Here is a 23,103-nt window from a genome sequence, read left to right on the forward strand (position 1 = left end):
AGGCAAACTCTGCCCCGAGTCCCCTGCCCCACAACCCCCACAGCATCTGTGACTCAGGATGTGGCAGTACGATCTGGTTGGAGGTTTTCAGCTCACTCAGGGGACGGGGAGGGCAGCAGAAAACACCCTAGCCACCAGGTGAAATCATTTTATTGCAAAGTGGCCCCAGGTCACTGAGTACCTGGGCCTGGCCCTGCCCTTCCTCCCGTTGGCCCTGAGCTGAGTGGGGCTCTGCCCGATGCCTGCACACACCTACATGTAGGTGCAGACAGACCTGCTGACACAGAAACACGTGGACATATGACACTGGCACCAAACAGACACACGCCCATGTGGAGCACCCCCAACACATGGGCACACAGTCCTCCACTTGGGCAGATGCTCCATCAGGACCAGAACACGGGAATCCAGAGTGGTGGGGATGCTCCCTTATTCCCTGCCTGCCCTGGGCCTCCTTGAGACCTGTGAGGCCACCGCTGGGCAGAGCAGGGTGGCTTGGCTAACAAGAAATCCTTCTGTGCTCTGTACCTGGCGGCGAGCCACCCCCCAGCTCTGATGCTGCTGCTTCCTGGGCCCTGGGTTTGGCTTGGTTGGCCCAGGAAGCCCCATGGGGCTGGACTGGCCTGCCCTGGGCAGTCAGGAGAGCCCACTGCTGCTGCTGCTCCCAGGATCAGGCCAGGTTCAGACTGGTTCAGGTGTCAGGGGTCTCTGGGGCTCACTCTTGGCTGAACTCCTCAGCCAAGACTCCTGCTAAAGTCCCGGCAGCATCGTGGGAGGCGAAGGCAGCCAGGTCCCGGGGCATTCGATGTTGTGCCTGCAGCCACTGGTCCACTGGCTGGCCTCTGGCTTGGAGGGGGCACCCTCATGGCCGCCCTGGGCTGGCCCTGAGACCTGCGGAGCCAGCGGCAGCACAGCAGCAGGGTGAGAGCCATGGCGTCCAGCAGCAGCTCTAGCACCTCCACGACCGAGAGGACGGAGGAGCCGAGCCACAGGCTCCAGAGGCTGCCCATGGCTGAGAGCAGCTGTGACACCTGTGGGTGTTGGCAGTGGTGAGCAGAGGCCCGGGCGCTGGCCCCGGCCCCCTCCTGGCCCCGGCCCAGGAGGCAGCTCACCGAGTAGACCGGTGTCTCATTCACCATGCGGTAGTTGAGCTCCTGATAGAAAATGTTCACCTTGGCCAGGCTGATCCTGGGGCAGGGCACAGGTGAGAGGGGCTGAGCCCTAGACCTGCTGGTGGGGCCTTCTGTGCGGGCCCTGGAGGGCGAGGAGGGCAGGGGCAGCGGCCAGGACTTGATGGAGGCAGAAGGTGGCCATGGGTTCCGTCGGCTTGTCTCACCCAGCACAGCCAGGACCCAGTCCTGCATACACAAAACTTGCTGTGGCTGCAGCTTCTCCTGGCCCTCGGGCACTGCAAGGTGGTGTGAGGGCAGGACTGCAGGGACAGAGGCCAGTCCTGGGAGGGCTCTCTGCCCATGATCTCCCTACTTGTCCATCCCGCACCCCTGCTTTGGGGACTCACGGCTGATGTGGAGGAAGGCCATCTGGAGGTCCCGGCAGAGAGCCTGTACGACGACTCCCTGGGAGAGACAGCCCCATCACACCCCTGTGTGCTGGCCCCGGGCAGACCAAACGGAGCCCAGCATGCCCCCTTACCTGCAAGGCTGCGGGCATCGGGTGGTGCAGGGAAGCTGGTGGGTCTTCAGTTTCTGGTAGAGGTGGTGGAAGCAGTGACCTGGGGAGACAGTCACGGGTGAACCTATGAGAAGCGACCCAGGGGCGATGGGGAGGTCTGCTGTTGGCCTAACAGGCTGGTAGGGGCGGGGCGGGGAGCTCACCCCAGGCTGGGTGCCGCATGTAGCTGCAGTACTCGGCCCCCGCCGGCAGAGGGTAGAAGAAGTAGCCGCAGGAGCAGGTCTGCACCATCAGCTGCTGAAAGCAGGAGACCAGGCAGGCCTAGGGGGACAGTGGGGGCTGAAGCTGGGGGTCTGGGGCAGCCGCCTTTCTCCCCGGCCCGCCTGCCTCCCCTCCTTCCCACTGGCCTGTTCCCTCACCCACCACCAGCATCCCTTAGGGTCTCCTTGCCTTAGCCTCCCCCACCCACTCCCCAGCCCCCTCCCTGGGTCCCTGCCCCGCCTTCCTGCCCCTCATGCCCAGACTCACCTGCCTGGTATAGGAGGTGTTGTACAGTAGCTGCACGTCCACGCTGCCTGTGCTGTCCATGCACTGCCCATAGGGGCTCCCGAGCCGGTGCACCTCATCCTGGGGGAAGGGGGGCTACTCAGTCCTGCTGCCTTGAGCTGGAGGTCCTGCGCCCCACCCGGGGTTTGAAACAGAGGCCGAGAGTCTGGAGGCAGGGGCGACCCACCTCACGGATGTCAATGGTGGTCTCTGTCCCTGGCCGGATGCTGAAGCCCTGATGCTCCAGGAAGGGCGTGTGGTCTTGTGGATGGATCATGACCTTGATGCCGGCCTTCGTGGACAGCAGAGGGAGGTGGTCCTGCTGCTCAGCCCTGAGGACCAGGCTGATCCCTGGGGGAGGCCAGGGGTGAGGCCAGGTCGGCCCGGACACCCCGCCCGCACCTAGTCCCGGCTGGCACTCACTGTGGGTGACGCCCGGCCGGTGTGTGGCCCAGACACTGTTGAAGGTGTAGCAGCTGCCATAGGTGGGGTGGTGGGATGTCTGGAAGTGCCTGGAACCAGGGGCCATGTTCAGACAAGCACACGCTCTCCACCCATCACCCTGCTGTGTGTGGCCTGGGATTGTGGGGAGGGGAGCACAGCTGCCTTGTCTCTGGAGGGAGCCGCGGGGCCGGCAGACCACTGCTTGGGGTGGGGGGCGCGAACACCGGTCTGTACTCACTGGGCATGGCAGTCCCGGTCGTCGTAGCGGCAGGAGAAGACAAAGTGGCTGCCGTGGCTGTCCTCATGGGCAGTGGGCAGCAGGGCCAGGATGTTTATGTAGTGGAAGCGGTACCACTCCTGGGCGGCTATGATGCCGGAGGAGTAGGCTTGCTGAACACAGTCGCCTCCAGTGCTGTTACACTGTGGGGCATGGGGTCAGTGTGGGCGCGACTGGCCTGCCCGAGTCCCATGCAGACCCCCCGGGCTGGACACTCACCAGTTTGAAGCCCACTCTGTTCTGGCCGTCCAAGGGTCTCAGCCTCTGCAGGCGGATCCTACGGTCCAGCTGGAAGGCGGGCTCTGGACCTGAGACCTCGGCCCCCAGGGCGTCCCTGCTGTAGCTAAAGTTGAACTGATACAGGGAGTAGATGTTCTCCCGGGCAAAGTCATCCAGAACCCGCAGATGGTGGCGGGCTAAGTGTGGCCTGGGGGCAGGGTGGGCGGGAGGCAGAGTCAGAGCCAGGCCCCCTTAGCACACTGGAGAGCCAAGCACTTTGGAGAGAGCCAAGCTTGCCCCCAGGCACTGACCCTGCGATCACGGACAGGACAGGAGCCCCCCAACCCCTGCCATCCTCAGAAGCCTAGAAGGCGGTTCTGAATACGGAGCTGGGGCTTCAGAGGGAAGTCAGACCCCCCCGGCCTGGCCTGCCTCCCACCCCTGGGATCCCATCCTCCTCTGGCTCATTCACAGCCCTTCCCTGTCTTTGCTCTGCTGACTCTACACTGCAGTGTTACCCTGCTCCCCTCTCCTGGGCACCTGCTCTTCTGGAAAGCCCCTGGCTCTCCTCCCCTCCCCCTCCAGGGCTTCCTAACTCCTGAAGGTCCCTCCAGCCTGGCACTGGTCACAGTAACACTTATTCTTCTTGTCCTTTAGCCCTGCCCCTGGGGCACAGAGCAGGAAGAGGTGGGTTGTCCTGCTGTGACCGCACCAGGGGAGGGGCCCCCAGGCTGGACCAGCCCTCACCGGTGTGGGTTCATGTCGCACAGAGTGACTGATGGGAAGAGCTTGCGCTCCGAGTGCACGGACACTGTCATGATGACCGGGTAACGCCAGTACTGCTCGAAGAGGAGCGCGAACTGCCAGTAGAGTACGCCCAGGGCTCCTGCCAGCAGTAGCCCCCAGGAGGCCGTCTTGAGGCGGTTCTGGCTGGAGCAGACAAGGCGGATGGTGCCGTGGATAGTGGAGTTGGTGCAGAAGAAGGTGACCAGCTCCCTGAAGGAGGCGTGCAGCTCTATCAGCCTCTCTCCACGTTCTTCCTCGGGCAGTGTTGGTGGGGGTGCCTGGGAACACATCCAAGTTCCTGGCCCCCCGCCCACTGTTTGGCCCGTGCCTTCAGCCTGCATCTGAGAAGTGAGACTCAGCAATGCTCCAGCCTGCCACTTGGCCTGACCCCACTCAGGTCTCCCCACCCAGGCCATCAGCCTTCCTTTCTCCCTGCCTGGGAACTCCCGGAATTGTCACATCCCTCAGCCACCAGTGGCCTAGCCTGGCTTGCTGACGCTTGATAAAAACCCCATCGGAAGCTGGTCCATAATGAGGGACCAGCTCTGTTGCCCCCACTCCCATGGCGACAAGCGGGGCACCAGGCAGCCTCCACAGGCATGTCTTATCATGGCCAGAGCCGAGCCTGGGTGGTGGGGCAGGGTCAGCAGGGGACGTAGACGCCAGGCTGCACCAGGTCTTGTCTGCAGGTGGCTCGAGGCTGGAGGCTTGGGTGGGTCTCTGCTGCCATCTGCCAAGTGGGGCAGGGGCCTCTGGTGAGGGGCAACCAGGTGACCTGCTCTGAGTGGGCCTGGGGCCCAGCATTGGGGGTTGACTGAACCCTGGGCCCCAACAGCCTCCAACAACCCTCAGTGGCCAGCATGGCCATGCTGGATTGGGGCCGATGGAGCCACACAGGTCTGGCCACATCGGGGCCAAGGGTCAGGTCTGTAGCCTGTTGGGCACTGTGGGCCTGGGTGGGGGTGTTGTCCACAGAGCTGAGTCCAGGGATGCTCTGTCTGTGGGCCTCAGGCTTCCAGAAAAGTAGGCAGCAGTCTGGCCAGACATGGTCGGGACCTGAGGGCCCCAGGGAAGTTGACCTGAGGCCTGCTTGGCCCTACTCCCACCCAGAGGCTCCAGCATCCCGGGGACCTTGGTCCCTCAGTGCACAGGACCGTGGGACCCAGACCAGGTCAGGCTGGCTGGCCCGGGACACACACTGAGTCACTGCCCGGGCTTCCTACGGACTTTCCAGAGTGTCCCCATCTTGGTCTGAATCATTAGGCCTCTCGCACTTGGGGTGTAGCCTCCTGGGTTCTAGCCCCTCTAGCAACCGGGCCTGGGCTGATACCTGAGGAGGGGGCTGAGCCAAAGAAGGGCCTGGTGCGTCTCAGCCAGCACATGCTGGCCTGGACACCCAGCGCCCACCAGCTGCCTGGGGCCCAGGTAGGAGATGAGGGTGGTCAGCCCAGGCCTCAGGTTTGTGGAGGCAGCCAGGCCAGGAGAATGTGCCAGCATGGGTGCTGATTGGCCCCCTATGGCACAGAGCGCTGCCTACACAGGTGTCCCGTGACCACATGGAGCCCTCACAGGGCAGCAGGACCTTCAGTTTCGTGATACAGGCAAGGGATAAGGGCCTCCAGAAGGTTCTTTCTGACGCCAGTAACCATGTTTCCAGACTGGCCACCTCCCACCCCGGCTGGCTTCCTGAGATGGGGGGAGGGGTCCCTGACACCTCGGCCACAGCAGGAGTGGGGGTGTGCCACCCCTTCATGCAGTACACACACGCACACAGCTGTTCACAGACACACACACACTCCTCTCACACAGCAGGCCCTCTCTCAGCAGGGGTGCATGACAAAGGCGTGGATGGGAGCCTCTGCCCTCACCCCTCCTGTGCCTGTGCTCCAGATAACATGGGGGACACGACCCCTCCACCTCAAGCCGGGGAGACCCCGGTGACAGCCCGCCCTGACTGCCCTGGTACCTCGAGGCTGCACCCTCCCTGTGCATGGGCATCCATCGTCTGGTGCTGGCGGCTGCAACAGCGGTGACTATGGCAGTGCTGGTGGCAGTTCTAGCAGGTGACAAAGCGGGCTGTGGCCCAAGGCTGGCCAAGCAGCCTCCTGTTTATAACAGGCTGGGCGTGGGGCGAGGTGGAGGGGTGGAGCCTGGCAGGGACAGCCACATCTGCTCTGGTCCCGGAAGGGGAAGCCTTTGGGGCAGGGATGAGGGTCCTTCACATCAGTAAGGCTCTCTTGCTCGCGTTTCTGGAAGTGAGGTCTGGGGGCCTGGCCCTGGCAGTGGGTGAGGGGCTCCAGGTTTCTGGAGGGTGAGGAGGGACCCCACACTGGTAGACCCTGGGGTGCCTGGCCCCCTCCCCATCCACTCTCCTCCCTCCTGGCCTCAGAGAATGCTTGCTCACCTCCACTTGCCCAGCTCTAACCACAGGTGTTTGTGGCCAGGGGTCCCTGGGCAGGGGCCTCCACTCCCAGAACACAGGTGTCCCCTGGTGCTGGCTGCCCAGCCCCTGGGACAGGCACCTACTGTGGGAGTGAGTTGGGGCCTGGGTGGGCAGGTGGTGCCCACGGCTCAGCCTCCCGGGAGGCCCAGAGACTCTGCGCCAACCACACATCACACTCAGGGTCCAAGTCCACCACCGCACGGCTGAAATCCTCAGCCCCAGAGTGCTTGCCTGGGGCCAAACAGTGTGTGAAAGGCTGGAGAGCCCCCAGGAGGACCCATGGGGAACTCAACAGGGCTCCATGAGGCCAGGGCCTCGCCATCCCAAATGACCAGACCCTCCGCTTGGCCCTCTGCCCCTCCCACACAGGCTCTGGGTTCCTGACGGACCACCCCAAATGGGTGCTGAAGTGAGGGAGGAAGCCCCCACCCTCGCTAGGCCCTTCTGGTGGGGGCTTGGCTCTGAGGAGGGGTGAGGTCATCATCCTCCTGCCTTTGGAAGGGGCAGATGGCAGTCGGGGACCTCTGGAGAGGGAAGTCACGCACAGGGAAGAGCTGGCCCTGGACTCATCTAGGTGTGAGTGCGAATCACAGCTTCCTCAGTCATCGGCTGTGTGACGTTGAACAAATTACTCAACCTCTCTGAGCCCGTTTCCTCAAGCACAAAGTGGGGCTGAGTTTCCTCTTGAGACTCGAGACTCAAAGGTGAGACCAACCGATGTCACGGGGCCAGCGTCAGAGCCCCATCTTCCTGCTTCTGAGAAGGCCCTAGAACCCACCTTTGGGAAGTCAGAGACACAGAGACTGTGTCCAGTGGCAGCGAGGCCAGCAGCGCCCTCCTCCCTTCCCTGCCTGACCCCTCGCCTGCCTCCCCAGGTTCCTCCAGTGCCTTGAGGAGCAGAAGGAGCTGGCTGGGACCAGACAGGGCATCTCCAGCTCCTCACACAACAGGGGCTCATGTGGCTGCTCCTTGACAGCTGTGTGTTGAGAGAATTAGGGAAATTATTTAGGGCCCTATGTCCCCCACCCTCTCTCCAGAGGGACGGCTGGCCCCAGCCTGCTGAGCATGGCCCCATTGAGCCCTCAAGCAGTGGCCTTCCCTGAAGTTGGACCTAGGGACACCAATGTGCCTCCTTCCAGACTGTGAGCACCCAGCACTTCATGGGACCCCTGGGCTCCACTTTCACATCCGTGGGTGTCTCCACCCTCAGAGACAGCTAAGAGTTGGCCCTGGGATTCTGGTGCAGCAGCCATGAAGTCTGAGCCAATGGGCTCTGCATGTATCCCAGATTCTGGGGGCTGGGGGCGTCCTCCCCGGCCTGGGGGGCTGGACCATCTGGAGTCCCTGCCCACTGACAGGTAGGAGGCCTCCTCATTGCTATTGCAGCACCTCCCTGTCCCCCAGGGTCAAGCAGGGGTTCCAGTCACCACGGAGGGGGCTCCTTGAGGTACTGGCCACTGGAGATGGGCCGAGTGTGTGATGTTGCCCATGTGGGGCTCAGGGTCTGGTCTTGTGTCTCTCTCACACCTGCGCTTTAAACACCCAGCGCCTCAGGGCAGCCTCCCTTACATAACTCTCCTCAAGCTAAAAACAGCTGGGCCCGCCCTGCGTGGGGATGGCAGAGCCCAGAGGAGGCAGGGGAGAGAAGGAAGCCTGAGATGTTTTCTGAGTGTGGCAGCAGGAGGTGGGGCCTGGGACCGCCAGCCTCCCCATGAGGAAGGTAGGCCAGGGCCAGCGAAGCTCACTTGTAGCTGGGGGAGGTAGCAGGCTGCTTCCCCCAGGCTGGCTGGCCTAGTGTTGGCCTGAGGGGCGATGGGCACTTGTTTCTGCCCCTGGGCCTGGGCCAGCCCTGCAGTGACTGCTCCTATCTTGTCTGAGGTGCCCTGGGTAGGCCAGATTTGGTGGCGATCATGGCCCCCTGCCTGCCCTCTGCCAGTGGCCATGGCTGGACCCATTGGAGCTTGGAGTCCACTGTCAATCGTCATGTGGTTAGTAACCCCATTGACCGGTGGTGTATACTGAGAGGTAGTCAGGGTTGTGGTCAAGGGTGAGACTTTGGGGTTTGAACCCCAGATCTACCTAGCGACAGCCTCTCTGGATTGGTCCCAGCTGATGACCAAGGCCTGTCTCAGAGTCAGTGCAGCGTCTGCCCTGGCACAGCCCTGTGGGGGCACACCCCAGCCCCCACTCACTAGGAAGGGTGGTGAGGAGCGTGCTGGCCTGCCCACTGCCCAGCCCTCCCTTATCCAGACCCCCACCCGTATGCCATCCTCACCTGCTCCAAAGTGTTGCCCCAGTGCTGTCCCAGAGACATACTCTCTGCTCCCCAGGGACCTCCCTGGCCAGCCCACCTTCCTGCTCTGCCTCCCCCTCCCCCAGGGCCTGGGAGGGGACCGTGGGAGCAGAAAGTGAGCCTCAGTGCAGCGTCCACTGCTGCATAATGACCCTATTCATGAGCTGGGCGGAAAATTCAGTCGGGAAACAGTGCAACTCTTTTATGAGGACAGCTCTCCCCCTGGGCAGGGGCTGGGCAGGATTCCTACGCCGGACCCCACCTGGCACAGGTTCTAGTGGGGCTCCTGGCTCCACAATCACTGCGGTCACAGAAGGTCACCCAGGATTCGATTCTCAGGGACCCGGGTGGTTCGGTCACCTGGGACGCTGACTGCCTCGAGCGCTTCCCTGTTAAGTGGGCACAAGAACTGGGTCCTCCAGGCGGGACTGGGCCGATCCTTTGGAAGGGGGCAGTGGGAGGGTCGAGGTACCAGGGAACTTGGGCGGGGCTCATCCCGGCATCTCGGGGGTTACCCTCTAACTGAGACTGTTTTCCCGCGGAAGGCAGGGGATCATGAGAAGGGGAACGTGCAGGGTGCCCCGGACCCCTGCGGCCGCTGACAGCGATGTGGCCGAGAGACCAACAAGAGGGCCAGCCGTGGCTGATTGGATCAGACCTGCTCTGAGCTCGTTCTCCGCCCCTCGGAGCTGCTACTAGTGCGCATGCGCCGACTGCTTTTGCCTCCCGGGACTAAAGGCGACAGCGAGATGCAGGCTACCTCCGCCGGGCCGTCTAGAGCGGCCGCCTCAGCTAACCGCGCCCCGGAACTGGAAGTGGGGCTTGCCCCGCCCCGTGGGCGGCCATCTTGGAAGCTGAGGCGGCAGCAAAAGCGGCGGCGGCGGCTGTAGCGGTAGCGGTTGCGGTCGGGTGGGCTCGCTCCCGGCGCGGTGCAGCTCTGCGGCGCGGGCCCCACTCTCCGCTCCCTGCTCCGGCCTCGACCACGGCGAGCCTGAGCGCGGCGGCGGCCCACGCGCGGCGACGGGGAGAGGTGAGCGCGCGCCGCGGGCCTCCACCGGGGCCTCTTCCGCGCGTCCGCCCCCCCGGAGCCGGCCGGAGCGGGGAGCGTGGGGCCTCCGCACGGTCGTCCTCCCCGCGTCCGCGCTCGCGGAGCCCGGCCCGGAGCTTCTGTGCGCGGAACCCGAGGTCGGTTACAGCGGGGCGCCCGGGGCTCCGGGCCGGGTCGTCCTCCCTCCGGCCAACTTGGGGATTCGGGTGGCCACACGGCTGACGTCCAATGGAAAGGCTCCCGTTAGTGGCACACTTGCGGGCGCCGCCAGGACGAGCCGGCGTAGAGCTTGGTTTGTAAACGTATCTTGGGAATCGGTGTCGGGGTGGGTTGGCTGCCGTTGAGCCCGCCGCCGCTGCCGCTTCATCTCTATCGGTTAGGACTCCATACCGCCTCTTAAGTCCGCCGAGCAATGAACGTCTGGGGTGGAAACAGAAAGTTCGGGCGGTCAGACTGGGAAGCTCCATGCTGGGTGGCTGGAGAGGGCCCTGGGCCGCCTTCTCACCTGTGCCTGCCTGCTCTTCCCGTCTGCCAGCTACCTGTCCCGGTTCACCTCTGGCCAGGTGTATGCTTCTAGCCCCTTCCCAGTTAACACCACTTAGCTGGTCTGTGTTTAGTTCACATCCATTCTCAAACTCACGCCGGGCCCGGCCCGGAAGTGCTTTGAGAGGTCCCGGGGCAGACCCCGGGGAGTTAGTGAGGGCCTGAGAGTTCTCTGGGCAGTGATCAGGGCTCTGTTCTCTCCGGGTGAGGGACCTGCGGTGTAACTTTAGGGCCTTGCTTACTTGAAAAGCCCAGCCTCTCTGCAGGTACAGTTGGATGCCAGTGCCTAGAACTGGTGCTCTGTCATCTGCTACACATTAGCCGAGCCGGTCTCTGCAGGTGTGGGAGGGACAGGTGCGGTGGCCCCCATCAGCAGCGGGCCTCCATCCAGCCTGTGAAGCAATCCCACTGGTGAAGGGAGAGACTTCCGTGCGAGTCCTGGGCACGGGGCTGTCACATGCACTCTGGTGGGTCAGACCAAGGTCTCTGGGCGGAGAGAAAGGAGCCAGAGTCGCTGGGCGGGCAGTGCTGGGTGAGGGGGCGAGTCTGTGTCCACGTGGTACTGAAGGGACTCTTGCCGGGATGTTGGTTCAGGCTACTGGCCTTCCAAGCTGTCTGCACTGAAGTATTGTATGTGGACTGTGCTTCTTGTTTTATTTTTGAATGTCTCCCGTAACACTTGTGCTCTGTCTGTGAGGACTTGGCCTAAAGGGGCCTTGAGATGAACTTCGGGGTCTGTGGAAGCACCCGATATGCACCCTGTGTGCCCGGGGAAGAGGGAGAAACTGGCTTACCTGTCACCTGGAGGGGCCTGAGGGCACTGCTCTGAGCAAGGCCAAGGGAACCCTTTCCTTTAATAAACGGAGCAGTTGAATTGTAAGTAGGCTTCTAAAGATTATGACTTCGAAAGCAAGAGGGAGAGGAAAGTTCATTTGTGAGGACCCAGGCAGGATCTATTTTATTTGTTTTGTGTGGCTGTGCTCTAACCTTCATGAAGCATTGAAGTTGGCCACTTAATTGAGTTCAAGCACAGGTGTGTTTGAATTATCCAGTGAATTGGTTTGTGTGTGGCAGAATGTCAGACTTAGGGTGAACAGTTAAAGGAAACAAGTCCTGGGTGGTGGTCTTGCTTTTGTCTTGCTTTTGATTTGTCATGGTGTTTGTTACTAGATGTTGCCCATGGCGAACGACCTGGCCGTCTTGCTGTCTCTGGCTGGAACTTGGGGGTAGTGCTGGGGGAGCGCTCCCCTATAAGGCTAGACCCTAACCACCTGCAGTGGGCAACCCAGCCAGCAGTGTCTGCTGGGGCCTGATGGCACCTGTGCAATATGCAACTGGGTGGCAGGCCAGCAAAGGGCAGAATGTGGAGGCACTTGACCAGGGGAGTCGGGCATTGGACTGGGCAGGGCCTTGACGAGGCATCCACTGGTAGAGGCTGGGCTGGGGTGTGGCCACGTGGTTGGGGTGAGGCAGGGTTGGCTCAGGCTGTGGGAGTGTCGGGGGCTGTGGGAGTCTGAATTGGGGGGATAGAGGGTGGCCTGGGGCTGAGGACTTGGCAGGTGGCAGATGTGTTGACATTTATTTGCTCAGTTCTGAGTGAGTCCTAAAGGTTGTGATCTGAACTGTGCGATGAGAAGGGTCAGTTGACTTCAGTGAACAGGGTGGACTGAAATGAGGGGAGATTGGAAGCCAGAGGCTGGTCGGACATCTTGTGATAACTGATGGGCAGCGTAGTGGGCCCTGCATCGGGGGTGTGGTGGGATGGAGAGAGTTGGGGTATGGGGTATATGGGTATCTGAGGTCTAGGGACCCCAGAGCAGGAAGCAGGGCTGGGCATGTGGAGGGACCACTGTGGCACCCTGGGGGTACGGTGAGACAGCAGGCCCTGGTTGTCATCTGAAGGGGCGGGTGCTCTGAGGCGGATCCCGTGGGCACTGGGCAGGAGTCTATAGCCTCTCATGAGGCACTGTGAGCAGAGACTGATGGGAGGAAAGGTGCAAGTGAGGTGAGGGGGGTCCGGCCTGGTGCGGGGGGCAGTGCAAAGTGGGTACTGGCTGGGAGGTCTGCATGGAGATTTGGCTGCTGACGTCCTGCTGTGGTGGGACAGGCTGGAAACACCGGTTGGGCAGAGTGATTCCTCACTTGCTGCCCTGTCTAGTCAGCCTCCCCTCTCTTTCCATCCTGTGCTGCACACCTTGTGTGTCCTCCATCTCCACCGCGTTTTACACCAGTGGCTTTCCTGCTTTATTTTTAGCAGTAGAACTTTTTTGCTTATGCACCTAATTTCCATCTCTGAGATGTTCTAGTTTGTTAAGTAGATGGAGCTGGAGCTGTTCTGGTGCCCCTGAGAGTGGGGAGCCCGTCTTCCACTTCCCTGTCCCGCCTTCCTGTCTCTGGAGCAGAGCTGAGGTGTCCCAGGTCCCCTGACCCAGGCCAGATCTCTTCCTTTGAATGATGGCTGCTGCCTCCCTCTGATCCCAGCCTTCAGTACTGTCCTGTGCCGTCCTGTCCCTCCTGTGCCATCTTGTCTGTCCCAGTCATCCTCTGTTGGGCCTCCAGAGTGCCTTTTCTAACGGAAGATCTGATTTGCCTTAAGACTTGGGCCTAAAAACTCTGTGGGGTGCCGCCTGACGGCCTGGCCTCGAGCCCCTGGTCGGCCTCGTCAGCTGCCATTCTCAGTGCTTTGGCTCCTGCGGTGGCCCGGTGCTGTGCCCTGGTCACAGCACACTTCCTTACCTTTGCCTGTCCAGCTGCTCCTGCTTCCTCTTCTGTCCTGCACGTGTGTCTGGGTCTCTCCGGGGTCCCCTCTCTCTCTCCAGTCCTAGAAAGAGGCTCTTCCTCTATTCCCTTGTTCCTCCCACCCCCCTGTGGCCAGTGGTAAATGTCCTGGGAAACGTTTAACAAGGAGCTCTGGGAGGGACATGGCACCACCCTGCGTAGCGCTGGGGGAGACACGCACGTGGCAGGTGGCTGGGGCTGGCTTTAGCTCGCCTTCACTCATGACTGTCGAATTCAAGGGCTTTCTCCCTCTCAAGGTTCTTCAAGGACGCAGGTGAGTTTGCAGGGTCTCTCTTAACCTTTGTATCTGACGAAAGTCACATTGGCGAAGGACCTGCTGGGACACATGGGGAAGGAGACTCTGCAAGGCTCATGGGTGTCTGAGAGGGCGGGCAAGTTGGAGCGGCCCAGGGGCCTTGATTCTGGGTGGCAGAGGTGTGGGCAGTGGGGGCTATCTTGCTCTGTCCTGTGTCAGTGTAGACTTGTCTCCGCAGATGAGCAGCAACAGCGGTAAGAGAGCACCGACGACAGCGACCCAGCGCCTGAAGCAGGACTATCTCCGGATTAAGAAAGACCCCGTGCCTTACATCTGTGCCGAGCCCCTCCCTTCCAACATCCTTGAGTGGTAAGGCTCTGCCGCCTACTTCCCTGCACCACTTGCCACCTGGCTTCTCCCTGACGGGCTTAGGGCCGGAGGGGCCCTCTTAGCTTGGGAAGGGGGTTCCTGTACCCTCATCAGGCGTGAGTGGACTGTGAGGCCTGCAGATGCTCTCTGGTTATCTTCACAATGGACTGCAACCCGGGATGTGGCAGGCTGTCTTTGAGCTCTGCACGCTGGAGCCAGAGAGAGCGTCCATCCTAGGGGTGACTTTGGGGCCTGCAGACTCAACGCCTGTTGGAGAAGCTCCTTGTCTTGACTCTCCTTCTCTGTTCTTTGCTTCTTGATGCTGTGAGCTGGCCTGTCCTACGTTGGCAAGTTTGTGATGGGGGTTGGGTCCCGAACCCCGCTCTGTGCCTGTGGACGTGCATTTCATGGAACTTGCCACGCCACAGAGGCGCTGCCCTTACTAGGTGTGCTGGTGATTTTGTGAGAAACAGTGTAGGGCTGAAACATCAAGGAGCATTTTTTCTGTTTGGAGGGTTTTTAATATTTTATGTTTTGATCTTAAATACTGTAAAAAAATTTTTAGACCTAGAAGAAAGAGATCTGAGTTAATAAAAAGTCTTTTCCAGGTTGGACAGGTGTTCAAGGATTTTGGATCCACATTCCTTGGCTTGCAGAGAAGGGTCAGTGCTGGCAGGTGGGCAGAGGGTCTCAGGGAGTCCAGCCTTGGTGTGTGTGGGAGACATCAATGTCACAGCAGAACTCGCCCCCCCAGGATGTAGCTAGCAGATGGACGATGGGCTCTGTGGCAGTCTAGGGGACATCCTCGTCGTGTGGGGAACCCTCCTGAGTGGGGGTCAGGTCCCAGGTTCTACTGTTCACTAGGAAGACCCACTGCAGAGGGAGAGGTGCGAGGCAGAGTCCATTGGAGACCAGACACAGGCTTCCCTTCCTTGCCATGAGCTGTGACAAGCTGTATGCTGTATACTGGCGGGTCGTCCTCAGGGAAGCCCCTTTGGGACTGAGCACCAGAGATTTCAGGGGGAGTGGGTCACAGGAACCTCTGCCTGGAGCCCCCCAGTATTCCATACTTCAAGACAGCAGGCTTCCTTTCAGCACTGACCACATTTTTGCCCAAATGGCCGAGGTGCCGTTAAGGTGATGAGACCCCCTGGCATCCAGTTCCAGACACTGGCTGAGGACGGCCGTGCTGGGCCTGCTGTGTGTGCTCTTCCCAGCCAGGGTGTCTGTCCCTGCCGCTGGAGAAGAGAGCACTCTTCTGGAGAGGTCTGCACTCTAGGCCTTCCTCACTCTGCTGCCCTGGGTCTGTCAGGCACTCTCAGAGCACTGCTTGCCTGGCTCTTCCTGTTGTTCTCAGATTGGACACAGGAATTGGGAACAGTGACAAATTAAGGCCACATTCCCCAATTTAAGGCCACCTTTCCCAGTGTGTTCTTGGTCTGCTGACATAAGATGACAGTATTTTTTGAATCTGACCTATCAGCCAGTAGAGAGCAGGGGTTGTCAAAGCGTCCTGGTGGGAAGTAGTGTTTGGAGAGGTGGTTACTCATGTGTGCGCAGTTGTGTCTGGTCTTGTGTTTCTGGTTAGTTCTGTATTCTTCTTTGTGCTTTTCTGTTTTCTTTGAAAATTCATAAGTTCAGGACTTCCCTGATGGTCCAGTGGTTAGGATTCAGCTCTCACTGCCAAGGGCCTGGATTCCATCCCTGGTCAGGGAACTAAGATCCCATCAACCATATAGAGCAGCCAAAAAAAAAAAAAAAAATCGAGCAATTCCAATGCTTCTTGCCATAGAGATGAAGTGTTGTTTATTTGTGTGGAGAGCAGAGTCCATAGGGCTGTGGTCCCTCTGTGTGAGGCCTTTGGTGACCATCACGAACTGTCCTGTCCCTCCTGCTTGAAGATAGCTGCTCTCGAGGTCACGTCCGAGTCTTCCAGGGTGGCAGGGCCAGGGGCACAGTCTCTCCGTGTCTCCAGCTATTCCTGGTGAGCTACTGCATGATACTTGGGCACACTGAGAAACATCAGATTTCAAGTACATCTCAACTATAAATTGTGAATTTTGGGGGTTTTTTTTGTTTGTTTTTTTGCCCCCACACTGCATGGCATGTGGGATCTTAAGTTCCCTAACCAGGGATTGAAACCTGCACCCCCTGCATTGGAAGTGCCGAGTCTTAACCTCTGGACCTCCAGGGAAGTCCTATGAAGTGAATTTTTAAATTGTCAGTTGATGTTAATGGTCAGAGAGGATTAGCTTTTTGTATACTGTGTTGTGGATTCAGAGGCACTTTGTAGAAAATTTGGAGGGCATAGCCTCTCTGATCCTGTTGGAGAGGCAGGGAGCTGTGTAGCTGGTTGAGTTTAGTCACCTGCTGAATGTCTGTGAGTGTATTAGTTTCAGGTGGGCCCTAAAAACCCCAACCTTGGAGTGATGCCATCCCCGAAGCCAACTCATTTTCTCTCCTCCCTCAGGCACTATGTGGTCCGAGGCCCTGAGATGACTCCCTATGAAGGTAAGTCTTTGCTCTGAGTTAGATGAACAAGAGGCAGCGTCTGTGTTCCAAAGAGACCTTACTCGAGAAACTCCTGTTTGTCAGTAATGCTCTTTCTGGTTTGGATGTGCAGGAAGTAGACTGCACACATACGGAGCTTGTTCTGGTTTCCTCCAAATCCTAGAGGTGTTTGCTCACAGTTTGGTTTTGCTGATGTGTCTCCGTCTTCAGCTTCAATCCCTGGGTTGGGAAGATCCCCTGGAGAAGGGAATGGCTACCCATTCCAGTATTCTGGCCTGGAGAATTCCATGGACTGTATGGTCCATGGGGTCGCAAAGAGTCAGACACGACTGAGCGACTTTCACTTCACTTCACCTCTTTGTCTTCAGGGACTGCTCAAGTATCAAGTTTGCTCAGCCTCCTACCTCAGTGGAGTCAGAGCTGGGAGAGCAGACAGGGAAGAGGAAGACCAGCGTGTGCATTGTTGAGGGAAGGGAAGTCATTTCCTGAGTGCTTGCTCTGTGCAGTGTCCTCTGAGCTCCAGAGCGGCACATTGTGTTGGTGGGGCATAAGACGTGGGGGCCCACAGGGCTTGGCAAAGTTGGATGCTGCCACCCAGTGGCCTCCGGTGTTTGTGATTAGGCCTTGGAGCTGTCAGTCAGCGAGTCTCCAGGGCTCAAGTTGAGCCCTAGAGCCAGCCTCCCGGTGAAGCCGGAGCCCAGGGGAGAGCTGTGGCCAGGCAGGCTGCTCTCTAGGCCTGGGTCCTGACTTCTGGTGGCTGGAGCAGCCCGCTTGCTTCTTCCTGCCACGGGGTTCTGTATGCGATTTCCCTAGAGGACTTGTGCTGCTGGGAGGAAGGGTGGGGTGGCCCACAAGCCACTCACAAGCCTTGTGGGTAGGCTGGCAGAAATGTCACTAGCCTCATGGGACTCTGCTGGCTCGGGAATTCCCTGTCCTGAGGAAACAGTGCAGAAGGCATGTCGTTTTTACCACAGGGTATCAGGCTTGGTGATGGCTTTGTGTGGGGTTCCAGACCACAGGGCAGAAGATGGGCTGCAGGACAGCCTGTGTGGATCATACTTATCAAATACATGCTGTGTTTTTAACAGACTTAAAGAGACATTAAGAACGAGCAGTGTTCTTTCGCAAGTAGGGTTATGCCTTGTTTTAAAGGCTTTTTATTCTTTGTGGATTTAGTGTTTTCCACATAAGAGGGGTGTGGAGCTTGACTGCAGGAACCTCCCTATCCCCCAGCCGCTCTGACTGACAATAAAAGTCTCTTCTTCCCCAGCCCAGCCCCGTCACTCTGCTCTCCTGGGTCTGGTCTGCTCTCCTGTATGTCCTGCTGTTCCTGGTCCTTGTGCTGGGACAGTCCACTTCCTCCTTGGAAGGGTTCCTTCAGAGATGAGGGCTTTTTCTGCTGCCCACCTTGCCACTACCCTCCCCCTTCCCCTTAGCACTTGTCGTGTCCCTCCTGGTGCCTGTCCCCCTCCTCAGCTCAGGGCCCTGCTGTCCACAGTGCCATCCTCCAATGACTCTGCTCCATCAGGGTCTCCAAGGGACCCTCAGCTGCCGCACGTGATGGACGGCTCTCGGGCCTCAGTGTCTGGGCCTGTGTGGACTCTGAAGTGTAGACTCTGGCTCCCTCCTCGTTTGCTCCTCTGACTTTTGAGTGTTCTGACCCTTGCCTCCCAGTCTCCTTAGCCCCTCTCCCACATCTACATCTGACTGGTCCCATGTCAGCTGCCCGCTGACCCCGTCTTTGCTCTGAGCTCTGTCAGTGCTGCTCCAGACCTGCAAGGCTCACAGTTCAAGTGGGCTTCCTGACACACAAGTGTTGATTTGTGTTTAGAGGTTTTATTCCTTTAAATCCCTAGGAGAGTGTTCTGTAGATGCACACAGGCTTATTCTAAAAATTGGTTCTAAAACTTACATGGAAAGGTGAGGGACTCAGAGAAGCTAAAATGGTTTTTTTAAATCATAAAGTGGAAGTAGTCACTGTGCCTGGTTCTGAGACTCGTGGTGGTATCATGTTGACTAGATGGTGTGCTGGCCCTGGAGGGAGGTGCAGGTTCAGCTCCCCGACAGTGGGTCAGGGGCAGCACTGCTGTGGCCCCTGATGTGCCTCTCCTAGGCCTCCCTCCTCTGGAGCCTGGCACTCTCAGTGGTGTCTGTCCTAGGGCTTGGCCAGGACCCTTGGAATGAAGCCAGAGGAGAGACCCCTCCCTCCCGCTGCCCCCGCCCCCGCCCCCGGCCTCTCATACCCTCAGATGCACCACCTCCCAGGCCTGCGATAGATGCTCTGTGGTGGAGAGCAGGCACCTGGGTGCTGGGAGAATTGCAGGCCCTGCTCGTGGCTCTGCCCCAGCCCCTCAGTGTGTGTGACTGTGTGTGGAGGCCTTCCTGCTGGGGACCAGCGGCTTCGGGTGCTGCTGAATGGCCTCTCTGGATTGGCCAGGCAGGTTGGGTGCGGGGGCGCCCAGGCGCCCACTTAGTGGTCTCCACTAATGTGCGTGGGTGCTCCTGCTCCTGTGAGCTGAACGCCTGTTTCCATCTGCGCTTTTTCCAGTTTGGCTTTTCTCAGTGCTCGTGGTGCGGGTGTGCTCCAGTGTTGTCTCTAGAGTTAATCCCTCGCTGGCTGGCCTGTCTACATGCAGACGTGGCCTCAGGTGGCACTTGCTCATCACCCCTCCACCACCATCACTCTTCTGCCTCCATCACTCCTTCACCATGGGAGAGTGCCCCAGGCAGTCAGAGAGTTGGGCAGAGACCTGTGGGGCTGGGGGCCAGCAGGGAGCCCCAGTGGGAAGATGGCAGCTCCCTCAAGCCTCATTGTGCATGCACACACTTGCACAGACAGGTGCATGTCGCTGAAAGTCCTGTCAAGTGACGTTCTTCTGCCTTGCCCTTGGGTGGGCCCGAGGCTCTCCAGGGGAGGGAGCAGCTCACAGGGCTTAGGGAGGGGGAGGGGTCAGCTTTTTGTTGTTTACTCATTTTTTGGTGGGGGGGAATGATGGCTTTTCACCTGTTGCTGGGTGTGGTTTGGTGGAGAATGGGAGACAAGAGGTGCAGGAATGAGGGGACCAGAATATGGGGTAGGGCCAGTGAGGAGCCTGTGCAGATTCTGTCTTAATGTTCTGCTCTCGGGAAGAGAGGTGTGCAATGGGGGAAGAGGGGCTTGCGGTTGGCTTGGGGTGAGGTGGGTGGTAAGGCCTCTCTAGGTTGGTAGTCGTGAGCCGCAGTGAGATGGCCAGCACGACATGTGTGTTCCAGGGCTTGTGGGCAGGAGCAGGGTGGGCAGGAGACTGAGGACTGTGAGGGCTGCCTCTACTGTGGCAATGACAAGGCTGCTTCTCTCTTCTGTTGCAGGTGGCTATTATCACGGAAAACTAATTTTTCCCAGAGAATTTCCTTTTAAACCTCCTAGTATTTATATGATAACTCCCAATGGAAGATTTAAGTGCAATACAAGGTAAGACGTCCCTGTGCGTTTGGATGCCGGACTGGGGTCCTGAGGAACCTGTGCCCTGTTGACTGGGTCCCTTTTTCAGGCTGTGTCTTTCTATCACGGATTTCCACCCAGACACATGGAACCCGGCCTGGTCCGTCTCCACCATCCTGACGGGGCTCCTGAGCTTTATGGTGGAGAAGGGCCCCACCCTGGGCAGCATCGAGACATCGGACTTCACGGTGAGCTTGGCCGGGGGGGTAAGGGAGGACGCTTGGTCTCCTCAGCCCAGTTAGGACAGGGACTCCTCCGTTATTAGTTGGCATCAAGTCTAAGATCAGTTGATGATACAGAAAGGTAAAAACGACCTTGGGAGACTCCATGTCAGTCTGTCCTGAGGAGCACGCTGTGGACTGCTTTCCACAACATGAAGACACTAGTCGCTCAGCTGTCCCTTAGTCTGCTTCTGGAACATCAAGGAACTGAAATTAGCCATCAGGCTGACATTTTCCTTCTTTTTCTTCCTAGAAAAGACAACTGGCTGCACAAAGTTTAGTGTTTAATTTAAAAGACAAAGTGTTTTGTGAATTATTTCCTGAAGTTGTGGAGGTAAGAAAGTGAGTTTGCCATTGGGTTTGCTTTCCCAAGTCAGGAACACTTTGATTCTATTTTTTCCAAGAGAATGTATTCCTGTGTGTTCTTGTGCTACAAACATGGAGAGGGGAACTGAGGTGCAAACAGGCAGGTGCTGCAGAGCTGCCCCTCTCCTTGGGGCACCTTGGGGCTGAAGGGTGAGTCGGAGATAGGGGCAGGTCAGGGAAAGGGTGGTGGGCCTGCTGAGGTCCCAGGTGGCCAAGAGTGAGGGGCGGGCATACTCCCTGGTCTTGGTGCCAGAGCAGAGAATGTGGCTGTGAGCAGGGGAGGCTGGGCTACATGGACGCTGGGGCCCTGGTGGGTCAGAGCAGCTCGGAACTGGCTCAGTCCCAGTCCCTGAGGCACAGGCATGGTGATTCTGGCTGTTCCCATAGGCCCTTGCGTCTGTTAGGATTAGCAGCAGCTCAGCCTTCTAGTGCAGTTGTCAGGATGAAATGGGTGCAGCTGGAGACCACTGACCCTGCAGGGTCTCCGTGGCATACCACAGTCCGCTCCTAGGCACTGAAGGAACTGGCTTGTTTAAACCAACCCTTGTTTCTTGCTGTTTTTCTCTTAGGAAATTAAGCAAAAACAGAAAGCACAAGACGAACTCAGTAGCAGACCCCAGGCTCTCCCCTTACCAGACGTGGTTCCAGACGGGGAGACGCACCACGGCCAGCACGGGCTCCCGCTCCTCAATGGGCACGCGCCGGGGGCCGGGCCGCACCTGGCTGGGCTCCAGCAGGCCAACCGGCACCATGGACTCCTGGGCGGGGCCCTGGCGAACTTGTTTGTTATAGTTGGGTTTGCGGCCTTCGCCTACACGGTCAAGTACGTGCTGAGGAGCATAGCACAGGAGTGAGCCGCCACCACGACCAGCAGAGGGGTCGGACACGCAGGACGCTGGGCCCGAGCTCGACGCGGGCTAGCTGGACATGCCGCTGAGCACAGGGCGGGCCTGGCTGACTCCTGGGGTTAGCTTTTTAAAAACCTTTAAAAGGAAAACAAGAACCAAAGCGTGTAGTTTGGATTTGGAGGAAACGTGAGATCCCCAGCCCCCATGCTCGCCATGGCATCCAGCAGGGGCTGTGGGGCTCCATATCCACGAGGAGGCCTCACGCTTTGGTTTTATAGCTTATCTCCCGTATTGTCTTTTGGACCTGTTTTAGTAACCTGTTTTTCATTTTATTAGATTTGGTCACTTAAAAATATAAAACTCGATGCCTATCCAACACTCTGCGTGCGTTCTTAGTGCAGAACTCTGACCCGGCAGGCAGGGCTGGGGTCTGGCAGGTGGCCAAGGGTGGGTCAGGGGGTGTGGGCTCTGTCTGGCCTTAGTGTTTAAGACATGCTTGTGTTCACTAGAAATGAGCAGGTTTCTCTTGGGGAAGCACACGGGCTGTTGGCTGAAGTTGAAAATCTGCTGTCTCACTGAGGCTGAGCTGTGTGTCTTGCCCAGCTGGTCACACTGCCCTCTTTCCTTCACACCTGCAGCTTTCCACGTGCTGCGCTGGTGGCAGGAGGAGACCCTCAGCCCGTTCCCTGGGTCCCACCTGCTCCACAGGCTCCGCACTTGTGGTCCAGAACTTTGTTTGCCCTGGAGACAGGCTCCCAAGTTCCTTTCACAGCAGATCCGTGTCTGGTTCCTAGAGGCTGGCTGCCTGGGAAGGAGGGATGGATGGCTGGGTTCAGGGGCAAGGCTGGTGAGCACCCTCTCAGGCTTAGGATCTATGACTCCCTAAATCGCCAACATCTTCCCCCTCTATGTCTCTGCTTAATGATGTCACCTGCATAGTTAGTGTTTGGAAGATGCTGTGCCTGGGGGCCACCAGGCAGCAGGTGGTGACTTCACTGCGTGCAGCTGGGCACTGATGCATCTTCGGCATTCTTTGTTTTTTGATCAACTTAAAATTGCTCTTTGATTTACCACTTCTGTGTATTTGACCCACTCCTGTGAAAAAAATCATTTTGTCTTTGCTCCTAAATTCTGTGCTCTTGGTGTCTGTGAACCACAAATCCATCTCCACCCAGTGCTGAGGTGGCCTGTGGGGCCAGAGCTGCTGTGTATGCTGAGGAGCTGGGCATCCTGTGACCAACAGTGGACCTGTTGCCTATGCTTGCTGCAGGGCCGAGCCGCTGGCGTGTGTGGCTCTGCTGGGCCTCCCTCCATCCACTGCCAGCCCGAGGGCATCTCTGTGGAGGTCTTTACCCCTTCCAGGTGTCCCTCCTGAGGGACTCAGGAGGCAGAACATTGAGCAGATGCATTTTTCCTGTGTGTGAAATCTTAACTTTCAAAAACCCTCAGCCGGCGGTGGGAGCAGGTCCATGCTGTACAGAGACTCCCCGGTGCCCATGGCGGCTTGCTGTCTGATGTGACCCCGAATAAAAGATGACTTTGTCCTCTCGGTCTGAGAGGCTGGGACACTTCCCTTGGGCAGTGGGTGGGCAGCCTGATGGGGGCTGTAATGGGGACTCCCAAGGTCCTGTCCTCCTGTGTGGAGTTGGGGTGTTCACTGTTGGGTCAAGGTCAGCTGACGTGAGCCTCTTCCAGGGGGCAGTTGGTGGCTATGGCCAGGAGGCGTGGACAACTCAAGAGCAGGTTCCCTCTGGTTCTGACCTCGGTCAGCCAGGGGGCTGGGGCCCATGGGGACTGCTGGAGGCTGGCACAGCTGGTGTGTCCACATGTTCTGGGCCAGCAGGACGTAGGTGCTCAGCCTGGAGGGGAGGAGTCTGTCTGGCAGTCCCTTCCTGCTGGGCGTTGGCCAGGGTCCCGTGGAGGCTTTAACTGGGCAGGTGCAGAGGGGCTTCTGTGGCGTGACCTCCTTGAGACCGGGCTCATCAGCTGGACACTTGAGAGAGCTGAGGCTCCAATGGCGAGCTCAGGATTCACTGAGACTG

The 23,103-nt window shown here is 58.9% G+C and overlaps 2 protein-coding genes across 5 annotated transcripts; one reads left to right on the forward strand and one right to left on the reverse strand.

The window, feature by feature from the left end:
- Positions 1-679: 679 nt before the first annotated feature.
- Positions 680-9,409, reverse strand: SCNN1D (sodium channel epithelial 1 subunit delta). Of its 3 annotated transcripts, none has more exons than XM_043923799.1 (12): positions 9,299-9,409; positions 3,866-4,245; positions 3,119-3,326; positions 2,861-3,042; positions 2,602-2,690; positions 2,366-2,529; positions 2,161-2,259; positions 1,836-1,953; positions 1,654-1,732; positions 1,520-1,577; positions 1,113-1,358; positions 680-1,031 (listed from the first exon to the last, which is right to left on the reverse strand). In XM_043923799.1, the coding sequence occupies exons 1-12, from the start codon at positions 9,344-9,346 to the stop codon at positions 735-737; spliced, it is 1,968 nt and encodes a 655-aa protein (XP_043779734.1). In that variant the 5' UTR covers positions 9,347-9,409; the 3' UTR covers positions 680-734. The 3 variants fall into 3 exon arrangements, with proteins under 3 accessions (XP_043779734.1, XP_043779735.1, XP_043779732.1); XM_043923800.1 differs by lacking the exon at positions 9,299-9,409 and adding an exon at positions 8,623-8,773; XM_043923797.1 differs by lacking the exon at positions 9,299-9,409 and having other exon boundaries at positions 3,866-4,535.
- A 49-nt stretch (positions 9,410-9,458) lies between these two features.
- On the forward strand, positions 9,459-21,432 carry UBE2J2 (ubiquitin conjugating enzyme E2 J2). Of its 2 annotated transcripts, XM_043923802.1 has the most exons (8): positions 9,792-9,825; positions 13,267-13,283; positions 13,504-13,634; positions 16,105-16,145; positions 19,494-19,596; positions 19,676-19,814; positions 20,101-20,181; positions 20,783-21,432. In XM_043923802.1, exons 3-8 carry the CDS (start codon positions 13,504-13,506, stop codon positions 21,065-21,067), a joined length of 780 nt encoding a protein of 259 aa, XP_043779737.1. In that variant the 5' UTR covers positions 9,792-9,825; positions 13,267-13,283; the 3' UTR covers positions 21,068-21,432. The 2 variants fall into 2 exon arrangements, with proteins under 2 accessions (XP_043779736.1, XP_043779737.1); XM_043923801.1 differs by lacking the exons at positions 9,792-9,825; positions 13,267-13,283 and adding an exon at positions 9,459-9,670.
- The last annotated feature ends 1,671 nt before the right edge of the window (positions 21,433-23,103 follow it).

Source organism: Cervus elaphus, chromosome 14 (assembly GCF_910594005.1).
Source record: "Cervus elaphus chromosome 14, mCerEla1.1, whole genome shotgun sequence".
NCBI classification, from domain to species: domain Eukaryota; kingdom Metazoa; phylum Chordata; class Mammalia; order Artiodactyla; family Cervidae; genus Cervus; species Cervus elaphus.

Coding starts and splice junctions, on each gene's coding strand:
- SCNN1D (XM_043923797.1), bottom strand. CDS start 4,320: ATGGCCTGGGTGGGGAGACCTGAGTGGGGTCAGGCCAAGTGGCAGGCT. Junction 3,043..3,118: donor ACAGAGTGGGCTTCAAACTG/GTGAGTGTCCAG, acceptor CATGCCCCACAG/TGTAACAGCACTGGAGGCGA. Junction 1,954..2,160: donor ACACCTCCTATACCAGGCAG/GTGAGTCTGGGC, acceptor CTGTCCCCCTAG/GCCTGCCTGGTCTCCTGCTT.
- UBE2J2 (XM_043923801.1), top strand. CDS start 13,504: ATGAGCAGCAACAGCGGTAAGAGAGCACCGACGACAGCGACCCAGCGC. Junction 19,597..19,675: donor AGATTTAAGTGCAATACAAG/GTAAGACGTCCC, acceptor TCCCTTTTTCAG/GCTGTGTCTTTCTATCACGG. Junction 19,815..20,100: donor TCGAGACATCGGACTTCACG/GTGAGCTTGGCC, acceptor TTTTCTTCCTAG/AAAAGACAACTGGCTGCACA.